Source organism: Elephas maximus, chromosome 19 (genome assembly GCF_024166365.1).
Source record: "Elephas maximus indicus isolate mEleMax1 chromosome 19, mEleMax1 primary haplotype, whole genome shotgun sequence".
Classification (NCBI taxonomy): domain Eukaryota; kingdom Metazoa; phylum Chordata; class Mammalia; order Proboscidea; family Elephantidae; genus Elephas; species Elephas maximus.
This window is the reverse complement of record NC_064837.1, coordinates 30,344,598-30,359,386: the sequence shown is the minus strand read 5'-3', so window position 1 is coordinate 30,359,386 and position 14,789 is coordinate 30,344,598. Positions and strand designations below refer to the sequence as shown.

Sequence of the window (14,789 nt, the reverse complement as noted above, 5' to 3'; positions counted from 1 at the left end):
TTGTCTGCCTCTCTTTACTAGCATGTAAGCCCGTTTAGGGTTGTCTTGTATACCACAGCACTTAGCAGAGCGCCTGGTATATTGCATGAATGAATGAAAGTAAATAAGTTACCAGTTTTCTAATTCAACTGTAAGGTCAAAGGTAAGCACATTTGTTGTTCATTGGGCCTGAAATATGCCTGCATTGTAGGGGAGGAGACTTGTTTTTAGGAAGAAGACAGAATTAGAGAGATAATTCATTCCCAACCCACTAAGGACAGAGCTGGCACTTGGTCAGCTCGATTCCTAATCTATACAGGAAAGTTTCCTAGAAAAGTTAGATGTTTCCTAGCAAATTTGATGCATATGAATAGTGTATATTTGCATAGCACACACTATCACTATGTGACAGGCGCCGTGCTAAGTGTTTTATGTGCACTATTGTGTTTAATCCTCAAAGTAAATCTATAGGTTTTTTGGAAGTAGATTGCCAACCCTTTCTTCTGAGGTACCTCTGGATGGTTTTGAACCTCCAACCTTTCAGTTAGCAGCCAAGCACCTTAACCATTTGCACTACCCAGGAGCTCCCACCTATAAGGTAGCTACTATTATTAAGCCCAGGTTCCCTGGGTGGCACAAAGAGTTGAGTGCTTGACTAGTAGCCAAAAAGTTGGTGGTTCAAACCCACCAGAGACACCTTGGAAGACAGGCCTGGCAGTCTGGTTCTGAAAGGCCACATGAAAACCCTGTGGAGCAGTTCTACTCTGCACACATGGGGTCTCCCTGAGTCAAGATTGACTCAATGGCAACTAACAACAATATTAAGCCCATTTTACAGATGAGAAAGTTGTGGTTTAGAGAAGTAATTTGCTAGCTGGGATTCAAACCCAGGCTATCCTGAGAGCCAATAACTCTCCCGTCCAGCACGCCCTACTAAATTCCCAACAATGCCATGAGATTCGCGGGCTAGGTATTGCTGGCCCAGTTTTAGGGATAAGGAAACTAAGGTTCAGAAAGGTTGACTTGTCCAAGGTCATCCAGTCCTTCTGACTTTGATCCCAGGACTTTTTTTTGCTATAACTTATACACCCTCTTGGGACAAGAGGTGAGACAGGGCAGGATGTATGTGCCCTTGATCCTTGGAGGGGAAAGGAGGCTGCGTGATAGGAAATGTTGGTGGTCCTCTCTCCCCCAGGCATTCCTGGAGAAGTACGGCTACCTCAGTGAACAGGTTCCCAGAGCTCCTACTCAGCTCAGCAATGCCATCAGGTAGGACAGAGGGACGTGGTGAGCTTGGAGGTTTTGGGATGCAAAGCTGAGTCGTCTTACCCCTCTCCTGGAAGGCTGGCTGAGTAACCCCAGGAAGGTATCCTCCCTCTTGTGCCCAGGGACCATCGTCCTTTGCTTCCTCCTTCTCTGTCCCCAACCTCTTGCTATCTCCAGGGAGAATCCCTGCCCTCACCACTACCCCCCAGTGTCCCTCCCAGGTCTTTTATCACAATTCCTCCTGACAGGGAGTTCCAGTGGGTGTCCCAGCTGCCTGTCAGTGGCGTGCTGGACCATGCTACCCTACAACAGATGACGCGGCCCCGTTGTGGGGTTACTGATGCTGAGAGTCATGCAGCCTGGGCCGAGAGGGTCAGTGCCCTGTTCGCTGGACGCCGGGCGAAAATGAGGAGGAAACGCTTTGCAAAGCAAGGTGAGCACTGTTCAAATCCAGCCAGCTGGGGAGTCCCCAACGTCCTGAAGTTCTATGGCCAGAAATGTTCCTCAGCCCTGGGACTGAGCTTTGTCATCATCTTCTCTTTCTTAGGGCGGGGAGGGGGTAAGCAGTAGGCAAATAAGACCTCTTGGCTCCCCATTTCGAGCTCGAGGACCATGTTTGTGAATAGTAAACCAGTTGCCATCAACTGGATTTCAACTCATAGCGACCTCATGTGTGTCAGAGTAGCACTGTGCTCTATCAGGTTTTCAATGGCTGATTTTTTATTTCAGAAATAGATTGCCAGGGCTTTCTTCCAAGGTACCTCTGGGTAGGCTCGAACCACCAACCTTTTGGTTTCCAGCGAAGAGTGTTAATGTTGTTTGCACCACCCAGGGACTCCTGTTTGTGAATACAGCCACGGCAATGAGAATTATACATATATTGATGAATTTTCATTGTGCGAGTTTTTTCAAAGCAAACTTCATCAACCCCACTTAATTCCTTGATCAGGGCAGTTAAGCTGTTGCCATTTTTTTAATGCACATTTTGCTGAAGTTATTTTCATCCGAATTCGTTCTTTTTCATAAAAATTATTCGATAACGATGTGATCCATCAATCTGTTTTCTTTTGTCTATGGCTCATTTTTTAACAGCTTTATTGAGATGTAATGCACATACCATACAATTATTCACCCATTAGAAGTGGACGATTCTGTGTTTTTTAGTAGATGCTGAGAGTTGTGCAACCATCAGCCGAATCTAATTCCAGGATATTCTCATCACCCCACAAAGGAACCATGTGCCCAGCAGCAGTCGTTCCTCACTCCCCATCCCTCACTCTCACCAGCCCCTGGCACCCACTCACCTACTCTCTGTCTCTGTAGATTGGCCTGTTCTAGACTTTTCGTTATAGCACAGTCGCACGTTTTATACATTACAGCTTCTACTGTTGTGACTTTCCTTTTGTAGGTTTTTTTGTTTTGTTTTTTAACCAAACCCCCTCAGGCTTCCAGGGCTCACTGTATAGACCTCACATTGATGAAATTTTGGTTCTTCTGTCAATTTTTCATCAATAACAAGTTTTACCATGTGTAATTTTAACATCTTGATTGTTTTTACTAATCAGTGTTTGCAGTTTCAAAGATTTCAGTCAGGTTTGCATTTATAGTTAATTTTACTGTGAGCACTCTTTGGGCCATTGTCAGTCTTAATTTGCACTAAGTACTTTTATCCGTAATGGTAAAGGACAGAGGCACATAGTTTGTATTTATCTTTGAGGATGGCTGTTTCCAAGTGTTTGCCAATCCAATTCCTCTGTGTCTACCTATGTAGCCACTCTGGGTACCCAGTACTGACAGACCACGCTCCTGGTAAAGCAGACTCAGCCTTGGGGTCCAGACTCCCTCTGTGTCTGCATCCGCCTGTGTTTCTGGGCAGCAGAGGGAAAGACGAGGTAGAAGGAAGAAGAGCTATGAGCTCAGGAAGCTGTGGTAGAGCAGAAAGAACAGCGTCCCCGGAGCTAGGGGCTCTGAGTTCAAGTCTCAGCTATGTGACCTGGACATGTTACTTTGCTCTCTGAACCTTCATTTTCTTCAGGTTGCAAGGGAGAGACAAGCCCTGATTACCAAATGGAAGGGGCTCCTTGTGAGAATGCAGTGTGAGGTGACGCAGCCCTGTAAGCCGTCTCAGCAGCTGCACCTCCAGGCTGTAATTGGCCTCACAGAGAACTGGGATAATACCTCTCAGGCACCCAGAGCATACCCTGAGCACTAGGGATGCTTCCCTCTGATCTAATGGCAGCTCACCTCCTTATGCCCCAAGAGGGGATCTAATGGAGTCCACTCAGCTCCATCAATTCGGAGCACCCCTGTTGGGCACAGATTTTTGCAAAGGCACCGAGGCTGGTGGCCTTACCCCTGTCCGGACTAGCCAAATTGCCTGGTCCAGACAGCAGTGGCCAGGTTGGATGGAGAGTTTTCCCTCTTACTTACAGCATGAGCCACAGAAGTGTGCCTTAGATAACATCTGCTGGGTGGGAAGATGTTCTCTAGAAAGGAGCTGTGGGCTCAACAGGCATTGAGCACTTTTGTTGTCTAAGGAAAGAAAACATAATAATATCGGTTAACATTTATTGAGCATGTATGATGTGACAGGCGAGGTTCTAAATGCATTAACTCGTTTAATCTCCCTAACAACCAAATGAAATAAGTACCATCATTATCCTCACTTTGGAAACACTGGTGGCATAATGGTTAAGTGCTATGGCTGCTAACCAAAAGGTCGGCAGTTCGAAACTGCCAGGTGCTCCTTGGAAACTCTACCGGGCAGTTCTACTCTGTCCTATAGGGTGGCTATGAGTTGGAATCAACTGGATGGCAGTGGGTTTGGTTTTTTTGGTTTTTATCCTCACTTTACAGATGGGCAAACAGGGATAAAGAGCTTGGGTAACTTTCCCAGCTAGAGTATGGCTGAACCTTGTGATTGAGAGGATTAAATGAGTTCCAGATGTGAAAATCCCCAAACATGGGTAGGTGCTTAAAAAATGACGTGGATTCCTAGATCAGTGACTGCATTAGGTGCCAGAACCCTGGGCTGATGAAGCCAGCTTCCGGCTTAGGGTTGCCAGACAAAATACAAGATGCCCAGTTATACTTGAATTTCTGATGAACAACCAATAATTTTTTGTTTTGACCTAATTTATATTCAAACATTGTTTCTTGCTTATCTGAAATTCAAATTTAACTGAGTGCCTGTATTTTTATGTGTTAAATCTGCCAACCTCAGTCTAAGTGCTTGCTCCTCTCTCTTCTTGCAGAGCTGATTTTCAATCCCCCCGTGCTCCCTCACAGAGCTGGCAGGGGTGGGGGAGATGGATATTTACCAAGCACCCACCACACATTGCAAATAAGGAAACTGAGGCTTGGCGAGATTCTGTAATTTGTTTTGTAACTTTGCGAGTGGAGGTACTGGCATTCCCACCCATGCTTTTTCCACAGAATCAGCTACCTACTGGTTATCAGGACTCCAGAGTCCTCCCCAGCCAAGACTTCTAGCTCTTCTCCCCTTTCCCATTTCCTTTTCTTTCTCCCTTCCCTTTAGGACAGAGTCCCTGGGTGGTGCCGCCCAGATGCATCTCAGAAGAAATGCCTGGTGATCAGGTTCCAAAAGGTCACAGCCTCAAAAACCCTATGGAGCAGTTCTACTCTGCAGCACATGAGGTTGCGTGGAGTTGAAATTGACTCTATGGCAACTGTTTGTTTTTTATTCCATTTTGGACGTTGGAGCAAGAGGGGTACAATGCCTGGTGCTACACGGGTCTGGCAGAAGCCATGGAAACCAGTGAGAACAGGGGAGAGGGCTCAGGCTGCTCTCCCTCCCCTCCCTCATGGGTTCCTTCCTCCCTGATAGGCACACCAACAATCCTCAATACTGCACTCCTCCCAAGGAAAATTAGGCATTCTCTCTCCAATCCTGTTCCTATTTGCCCTTCTATCCTCACCCGAAACACCACACACACACACACACACACACAGACAGGATTTTTATCCTGAGAGCTGTCATCCCAGGGGCTACCTAGAGTGCGAGAATTTGCCCATCCTCCCTGTTTCATGCCTCTGGGGTGAGGTGCCCCCTTAGCTGCAAGGAGGCAGAATGAACCGCCACCTCAGAATCTTCTAGAAGACTTGGGGGCGGAAAGGAAAAGTGACACACAGCAGAGTGTAAAAAAACTGGAGCCAGCCAGTTCAGGCCCACTGGTGAAGACTTTCAATGTAGAAATATCTTTAGTACTAATGAACGTCAGGGGGCCTCTGGACCCTGGGCCTTCCCTCCACTTCCTTGTCTCCCTCCCTCCCTCAGAATCATTCCATCTTCCCTCCTTGAGGGTTGGTCACTGGCTGGGAGGCAGAGGTTGGGTGCCTGCCAGGCCAAACATGCCCCAGGGCAGCAGCATTGCCTTGAATGGAGCTTGGCTCAGGGGTGGGAGAAGGGACATGTCCCTCCCCCTTCCACGGGTAGGAGAATGGAGCCCAGCGCCTCTGCTCTCTAAACCCTCCCTTTCATCTGGAGAATTTCAGTTCCAGCAGAGCCCCTGCTTTGACCCCAAGGAATGATGTTCAGACAGATTTATAATCCTGGAGTTTTAGCAAATGTACCTGCTTATCTCCATAGTATAGTGGAAAGAGCACTGGATTAGGTGTCAGGGGGTCTGGGCTCAGGGCCTAGCTCAGCCAATCACTCATTCTGTGACCTGCAGGTCTCAATTTCCCCAAATAGAACAAAAACATTGGATAAGGAGATGGCCAAACTTCCACTACGTATTCCTCCTGCTTTTTCAGGCAAGGGCTTCCCCAGGGCAAAGGGGACAGGTAGCCTGAACCTGCTTTGGACCCACAGGGCACCTGCCCTTCCAAGGAGAAGAGATGGCTGTGGCCTGGGCCTTCTGTCCTCTGGCCTGGCCCCCTGGCATGACCAGGCCTGCCCTTCCTGCCTACTGTCCATGCTCCGGGGATTCTGGCCCATTTGTATAACTGAGGAAACTAAGGTCCAAAAGGGAACACAATTCTTGTGTTCTCCCTGGGCCCCTGGGTCCTGTAAGAGAAACTCTGGGTCTGGACCTTCTAACCACCCTGTTCCTGGGCATGTGGCAAGCTGCAGACTGACCCAGACTCAGTTGACCTGGGGCCAGAGTCTCAACGCTCAGGGAATAACTTCAGTTTTAAGCTAAAGGAAAGAAACTCTTAACTGAGCAGAGATGGGAAAATTCCTCTCAGTCAGTGACAAAACACACCCTTTGTTCTTATTTGTTTTCATTTTAAAGCTCTTCAGAGTCCCTGAGGAAGCAAGGGGGAGGGGGATGGGGGCAGGGATCGACCTCGAATGAATGAGTCTTGTGGTCGCCCCGCCTGAGGCACTGGAAAGGGCAGGGTGAAGTCTTAGGAGGTGGCAGGAGGGCTAGAGGGAGGGAAGGTGGGGGAGGGCAGCCTTAGCTGTGGCCTCAAGGCCCCACCTCTCCCCTGCCCTGACAGGGAGGCAGGGGCTGGGATTTCCTGCCAGCAAGAGACACAGAGCTGTTCTCAGGGGAGAGAACAGAACCTAGACCGGGGGTTCAGACATAGACTTCTTCAGGTTGGGCAGGGGCTGCATCTCTATCAGACTGCGGTCTCCTGATGGAAGCCATTGGACTGAGGACTTTCCAGGGCTGAGGTGTCTCCTCTCAGTCTGAGGTTAGTGTCTCACCCGTCAGACTGGGGTTACCCAGGGCAAGGACTGTGTCTTCCCCATCAGATCAGAGGCTCCTCCATGGGGGCTTCGCAGGGACTGGACCCAGGTGTAACTGATGCAGCCTCTCTGGGTGTCAGGCAACAAGTGGTACAAGCAGCATCTCTCCTACCGCCTGGTCAACTGGCCTGAGCACCTGCCTGAGCCGGCAGTTCGGGGGGCCGTGCGCGCCGCCTTCCAGCTGTGGAGCAACGTCTCAGCGCTGGAGTTCTGGGAGGCCCCAGCCACAGGCCCTGCCGACATCCGCCTCACGTTCTTCCAAGGGGACCACAACGACGGGCTAGGCAACGCCTTCGACGGGCCAGGTGCTGACCTTCCATCCCCACAAAGCCTTTTCTCTCCCACACCCAGGCGGGGGCTTCTGATGGTGGGAGGGAAACCCAACCAGAAGAGACAGTCTAGGGTGTCACTGAGCATTCACTCTCCCTGTGGCCTCGGGCAAGCTGCTTCCCCTCTAAAGAGTCCTTAGTCTCTTCATCTGTAAAATGGGAACAATGATTCCTGCCCAATTGTGTATGACACGGCTGAAGGGAAGGTCAGATGAGGTTCCGTATGGAAAGTGCTTTGGAAGGTCTAAAGAGTGTTACCTGTTCTGGGAAAATCTTCTGAGACCTTGTCATCCATCCCCTGTCTCTAGAAAGGCCTGTGCCTTTCTTGTTCTACAGGAGTGGATGTTCTTCAGATCAGGACCCTCAAAAAATATCCAAAGGCTACCACTGTCCCGCTTATGCCCCCGCCAGCTGCCACAGGACAAGAGGGTTTTACCCCTGCCTGCCGCATAAATGCTCCACATACCCACAGCCACAGACCTCCTGTTTGTCTAAGCTGAAGGATTCTGCTGCAATTAAATGGCTCTCCTCCTATCCTGCACGGCATTGGCCTTTAGAACCTGAACACTGGCCCTCTGCTAACCTCCTCTCCCCTAACAAGGAAAACAAGCCTGATCGGTCCCCTTCAGGGAGGAGAATTAAACCCTTGTGTGTCCTGGGAACTTGCCTTCCCCCACCCCCACCTTTGCACTATCCCGTTTTCTACCAAACCCACCCACCGCAAAGCCGCTTCCAGGCCCGACTGCTGAGACCCCAGTTAGGACTAGATTTTGTGGAAGGCACACAGAGCGCACACATTTGCTCGCATGTAACTTACTTCACCCACGATACCCACATGAGATGTTTACGTCCATACCCAGGCGAGTCAGGTAGCTAAGACAGCACTGGAGGCCAGGTTCCGCCAGCGGCTCTCTGATGTGGGACAGATGCTGTGTCTTCCTGGGTTTTGATCTTCTCTCTGAAACCTGCCCATCCATCTCCCAAGGTTGTTGTGAAAACTGAATGGAATGGATCTAACAGTGCTCAAAACGGGTTGAGGCATATTCAAAATAGGAGGCATGTATTCCCCACCGACTCTCCACGCCCCTGTAAGGCTGTCCTTTAATGCGAGTGTCCCCACCTTTGCCAGGTCCCAGTTGGCCTGGGCTCCGAGAAGGCAGCTCTGAAGGTCTCTCAACAAGGCTCTAGGTCAACATTATCACAGTATAGCCTGCATCAGGGTCACCTGCCCCTGAGGAAAGCCAACTACCAAAAAAACCAAACCAAACCCAGTGCCGTCGAGTCGATTCCGACTCATAGAGACCCTATAGGACAAAGTAGAACTGCCCCATAGAGTTTCCAAGGAGTGCCTGGCAGATTCGAACTGCTGACGATTTGGTTAGCAGCCATAGCACTTAACCACTACGCCACCAGGGTTTCCAAGCCAACTACAAGGGGTGGAAACTGCACATCTAGTAAGCTCCACGTAGGGTGTGCAAAAAGCTTGAGAATCATTGCTGCAGCCCAGCTCCCTCTGCTGCTCTTACAAGCAGGGCTGTAGCGGTACACAGAGGCGCCTTTGTAGAGGAAGGGCAAGAACAAAAGAGTATATATAATCTTTATTGAAGAAAACAGACACATACAGAAAGTGTACAAATCATAAACTTAGAGCTTGATGACTTTTCACCAACTGAACATGCCCACACCCAGAGAGAGGAAGAGAATATTATGGTTCCATAATGACCTCTTCTAGGGGTTAACAACTATACCTATTTCTAGATCTTGTTTTTTTTTTTTAATTAATAAACTTCATTTTTTAGAGCAGGTTTTTTTAATGATTTGTTGTTGTTGTTGAGAATATACACAGCAGAACATATACCAATTCAGCAGTTTCTACAGGTACAATTCAGTGACATTGATTACATTCTTCGAGTTGTGCAGCCATTCTCAACCTCCTTTCCCAAGTTGTTCCTCCTCCATTAACACAAACTCACTGCTTTCTAAGTTTCCTATGTAATTTTTTGAGTCGCATTGTCAGTTTGATCCCATAAAGACCTTAAAAGAGCACAATGCTCAAAGGCAGACGTTCTTTACTAATTAGGCTAAACTATTGCCTGGTTTTAAGAAGATTTCAAGAGATGTTTTTGGTTTAAGTTTAAAGGTTTAAAGATTACTTCAGGGGTTCATTTTAGAGCAGGTTGAGGTCTCCTAGATCTTTCTGAAAATAGTTCTTATGTAGCACCTGAGTGCAAACACTGTTCTAAGTATTATGTTTAGCACCCATATCTAATCCTCTGGACAACAATCCTCAGAACAAAAGAAAGAAGCTCATTGTTATCATTCTCATTTTCGGATCAGGAAGCTGAGACACAGAGAAGTTAAGCTACTTTTCCAAGGCCAAAAAAAAAAAAAAAGTAATGGTAAAATTAGAATTTGAACCTTGGCGGTCTGGCCCCACACTGTCTTTACACTCCGCTGTCTCATAAGTGTCCACACCCCACAGGCTAGTCATCTGTGTCCACTGCCTCACACTCCAGCTTCTGTCAGACTTAATGGGGAGGGAAGTTGTGCAGCGGCAAACAGCGACACACACACCAAAGGCATTTGAGCTGGGCTGTGGATACTTGGGGGCAGCGCGAGCCGGTCGCTCCCCCTGACCCACTGTGCCACCTACAGGGGGCGCCCTGGCGCACGCCTTTCTGCCGCGCCGAGGCGAAGCGCACTTCGACCTAGACGAGCGCTGGTCCCTGAGCAGCCGCCGCGGGCGCAATCTGTTCGTGGTGGTGGCGCACGAGATCGGCCACACGCTCGGCCTGCCCCACTCACCCGCGCCGCGCGCGCTCATGGCGCCCTACTACAAGAGACTGGGCCGCGACGCGCTGCTCAGCTGGGACGACGTGCTGGCGGTGCAGAGCCTGTATGGTGAGCCCCCAGCCATGCCCCGATAGCGACCCACCCCTAACTCCTGCACCTCCAGTCCTTGGACACCTGCTGCTCGACTCAGATCGCCCATCCTAAGCGCAGGAATCTGGCGCTTCCCACCCCGGTCCTCCCCAGTCCTGAGATCCTTGGTTTCTCAAATCTGAAAACCCCATCCTCGGTCAAGCTCCTGGTTCCTCCTGACCCTGGCCCTCTCTTCATCAGTCCCATCCAATTCTTGCACAGTTCTCCCTTGCAGTTCAGTTCCTGAACTCTTGGCCAACCCGGCCTCAGCAGCTCCTCTAACATCCTTGCCTCATCCTTGGTCCCATCTCTTGCCCCACCCCAGACCCCAAAGCCCACATTCCTGCCCCAGCTGTGCTTGCCTGCCTCCTCGGCTCATGGATGTCCACTCCCTTCAACCATGAGCTTGAGTCTCTGCCTGGCTGTGAACTCAGATAAGGTCTTCCCTCCCAGAGCAGGCAAGGCCGAGTGAATTAGCCAGTGCTGCTGCTGCCCCAGGGACCTGCTGGGACCCCAGGCCTGCCCCAGCGTGTGGTTTGGTGGGGAGAGCCTGGAAGCCTGGGTTCAAGTCTCCATTCCATACCTGATCAGCCCTTGGGCAAAGCATTCCCCCTCTGAGCACCCTCAGTTTTACCTTCTGTGAAAAGGGGTGATAATTAAGGCCCTGCTTACCTCACAGGGCTGTTAGGCTGGTGGGTATGAACATGCTTTGTAGCCTGAGAAACCTGTGAAATGTAATGGTTATAGCTGCTGTTTCATGAGTATCTACCATGGGCCAGGCACTTAACATACTCATAACATGCCCATGAGATAAGTACCTTTTTGTCCACAGATGAGGAGAATGGGGCTCAGAGAGCTTAGGTAACTTTTCCAAGGTCACACAGCTGGGAAGCTGAAGACTGGACTCAGGAATTGTTGCCAAATTCTAAGTTCTTTGAACTCTGCCTCACTCCTCTCATAAGGGAAGGATAATAATGATTACTATAACTGCTATAGTTATCACAGCCTGCATCCCTGAACTCTGCCCTCACACCACCAGCATTGCCCAGGACTCAGAACGCTCTGCACTTCTTAGTCCCAAACCCTTGCTTGGCATCTGATCCCAATAGGTCCCTCTTTTCCAGGCTTTCCCTGGGATCAGTGATAGGGCTCAAGACCTCCAAAGAGGAGGTCTTGAGCCCTCAGCATAGCCCCCATCCATGTGTGTTTTCTCCCTCTTCTCTCCCTCCTCATGAAGGGAAGCCCCTGGGGGGCTCAGTGGCTGTCCAGCTCCCAGGAAAGCTGTTCACTGACTTTGAGGCCTGGGACCTTCACAGTCCCGGGGGCAGACGCCCTGAAACCCGGGGTCCTAAATACTGCCACTCTTCCTTCGATGCCATCACTGTAGGTAAGATGACCCCACCCAGTGCCATGCCTCACTTCTTTCTTCCTTGCACCTTCTCATCTCCAAGGGTCTCCAGAGCGGGAGGACAACGTGTGTGTGTGTGTGTGGGGCGACATTGTAAAATCCAGAAATCCCAGGCCAGAAGCATTCCACTGGCAGCAAGCCCACACCAGATACTGCTTCCTCCTGCCCACTTTCTCCTCAGCTCCAACTGTCACGCTCCCTCCTCTGCTGATCAGTTTGGGAAGCTGAGTTCTAGGAAAGTGCCTTCCCTGGAAAGAAGACAGGAGAGTGATGGTCCTCTCTCTTCTTTCATGTCTCTGGGAAGACGGGCAGCAGCGAGTGTACATTTTTAAAGGGAGCCACTTCTGGGAGGTGGCAGCTGATGGCAACGTCTCAGAGCCCCGCCCACTGCAGGAAAGGTGGGCGGGGCTGCCCCCCTACATTGAGGCTGCTGCAGTGTCTTTGGAGGACGGAGACTTCTACTTCTTCAAAGGTACCAGCCCTGGGCCAGATCAGAAAATTGAGGCCTGGAGCGAGGCGTCTTACCCAACCAAGGTCAAGAGGGGAAGAGTATCACACAGGGAGCCCATGGTGGAGTCTCTATTCCCATTTGAACCTGTAATCCCAGGGAAGACCCCACCAGGGGATTCCTCTCTGTGATGGAATGGGGGCTGGGCAGGTGTCTAGGTTGCAGCAGAGAGACCCACCCAGAACCCGAGACAGGGAAGGAAGATTTCAGAGAAGAGCCTAGGCGGATGTAGAGGACCCCTCCTGAACTCTGCAATTCAGCAGAAAGGGTTGGACCTGCCGTGGAGTCCTGGCTGTGTGGGGTTGGGCATGTCACTCGAAGTTCTGAGCTTGAATTTCTTGAATGGGGAAAATAATACCTCAGGTTTGTGGGAAGGATTAGAGCATAACATCTGCAGAGTGTGCAGTATGTTACTAGATGCGTGGTGATGCTTCAGTAAACAGTATTCATTCATTCAAAGATTGAGTGCCTTCTCGGCACTAAACACTGTTGGAGACAGCAGTGAACAAAGCAAAAATCCCTGTCCTCATGGAACTACCAGTTACCACAGTACCTGGTAGTGAAGAAAGCTCCTCGTCTTGCCTATTTTCCATTTCTTACCAGTGGGGGGCGCCTTGCCTCCTGTGTGTGGTAAACAGGTTCAGGCGGTACTATTTGCCCCTTGTTGACACCGCCTAAAAGTCTGGACCACAACGGTCGTCCTACCTCCCCTACTGTTCATAAGTGAAGATTAGCATAATCCATTTTGACTGTTAAGAATGCTAACAACTCTGGGCTCCAACGTGGGGGAGGGGAAGGGAAGCGGATAGGAGACGGGTGGGGGGGAGGAATAAAAGCCGACAGCCGCCAACTCACCTTGCCCCTCCCCCATGCCCCACAGGGAGTCGATGCTGGAGGTTCCGGGGCTCCAAGCCAGTGTGGGGCTCCCCGCAGCTGTGCCGGGCAGGGGGCCTACCCCGCCACCCCGACGCCGCCCTTTTCTTCCCTCCCCTGCACCGCCTCGTCCTCTTTAAGGGGGCTCGCTACTACGTGTTGGCCCGAGGGGGCCTGCAGGTGGAACCCTACTATCCCCGTGACCTGCAGGACTGGGGCGGTGTCCCTGAGGAGGTCAGCGGCGCCCTGCCGCAGCCGGACGGCTCGGTCATCTTCTTCCGAGATGACCGATACTGGCGCCTCGACCACGCCAAACTGCGGGCGACCGCCTCGGGCCGCTGGGTCGCAGAACTGCCCTGGATGGGATGCTGGCACGCCAACTCCGGGGGCGCCCTGTTCTGAAGGCCCCACCACTTACACAACCGTTGGCACCCTAATGGCCAACTCGATTCCTCTACCCCAGAGGCGGAACCTGTCTGGGAAGCCTCTGAACCGCCTGTAGAAGACGGGGCAGGAAAACTCCACCAGGAAGTTTGTTGGCTTTTGTCCCCTGGAGAATATGGCGTTTTCTGTGTGCCCTTCCCGCTACATGGAGGTGGGGGTGGGATCAATCCAAGAGTCCCTGATCTCACGGCCTTTTCTCCAGGGACCTTTTTTCTCCCAAACCAAAAACCCACTGCCGTCGAGTCGATTCCAAGCGTTGTAGATTTTGCTTCTTCTGATAAAGGGGCAGCTCCTGCCCACAAGGGGGCAGCACTGGAATCCAACGAGAAAGGATGCAAGACTCTAAGCAGAGGTTGGGGACCCTTCTGCAAAACTGTGCCCTGATTCTCAGGGCTTCCTGTCTTAGTTTTGGAGAATTGTGTCTTATTTAAAGCAGAAACTCCGCCCTAAGGAAGCTTGGATGGGGCGGGAGTATGGGGTCTCCAACGTCAGAGGCCCTGAAGGGATCAGGACACTCAGCAGAAGGAGACTGATGCAGGCCTGCTAGGCCTCAGCTTTTTGTGAAGGTCTGGAATAAAGTGGAACCCCCAGATGGTGAGCTGGAAGCAGAACCAGCCTTCCCTGGAGCCGTTCTTCCATCCTTTCCAGTGAGTAGGTGGGTGTGGATGCGGAGAGGCTGGGACTGTGTGCATGGACAGTGCTCCACTGAAGCCAGGGCTGGCCGTGTGTGTGTGTGTGTGTGTGTGTGTGTGTGGTTATGATGGGTAGAAGGGGGCTTTTCTTGCTTCAAAAAGCAAAACATCCTGCCCCCTTCCCAGGCCAGACAGAACCATATGTATGTAGTAGGGTGTGCAGGCCCTGGGGATGCAGCCCTTACTACAGCTCAAGGAACAAGGAGGCTCTGCTGGCCCTGCTGGTTGGAGGGAGGCCTTGTCCTCACAATGGCCCCATTCTCCAGGCCACACAAGCAGCATTCCAGAAGCTCCTACCAGATGGCCAAGAATAGTTGGAATTCCTGGAGAAGGAACCAGCTCCCCAGCCCCCCACCCCCCCCCCCCACCCCTTAGCCAGTCTGATTTTAGCATCTGGTTCTGTAGTCCTCTCCCTCAACCCCATCCCCCCCCACACACACCTGCCGGCACCTCACTATACACTCATTAGCTTCAGCAAGACCAGCTTTCCAGGGGGAGAGGAGAATGGTCTGGCCAAGAGTTCAGCCCCCAACTCCCAACGGGCGTTCCTGGCTCTGGGCCTTCATTTTCTTCTCTGCAAAGTGGGCAGAATGGCCTTTGTCTGCCTTTGGATGCAGGCCCTGTCCTGGGAGAGGCAGAGGGAGGAGGC

General features: G+C 51.1%; 1 protein-coding gene across 2 annotated transcripts in view; it reads left to right on the top strand.

Moving 5' to 3' along the window:
* Positions 1-14,152, top strand: part of MMP28 (matrix metallopeptidase 28) — a 33,848-nt gene extending 19,696 nt beyond the window's left edge. Inside the window, exons 2-8 of one of the 2 annotated variants that reach the window (XM_049860111.1) lie at positions 1,175-1,248; positions 1,494-1,678; positions 7,045-7,269; positions 9,949-10,194; positions 11,453-11,602; positions 11,928-12,095; positions 13,012-14,152. In XM_049860111.1, the coding sequence (XP_049716068.1) occupies positions 1,175-1,248; positions 1,494-1,678; positions 7,045-7,269; positions 9,949-10,194; positions 11,453-11,602; positions 11,928-12,095; positions 13,012-13,406 (1,443 nt within the window). In that variant the 3' untranslated portion in view covers positions 13,407-14,152. Of the gene's footprint in view, positions 1-1,174; positions 1,249-1,493; positions 1,679-4,783; positions 7,021-7,044; positions 7,270-9,948; positions 10,195-11,452; positions 11,603-11,927; positions 12,096-13,011 lie in introns of those variants that run through there. The other variant, XM_049860112.1, reaches the window with a different exon arrangement.
* The last annotated feature ends 637 nt before the right edge of the window (positions 14,153-14,789 follow it).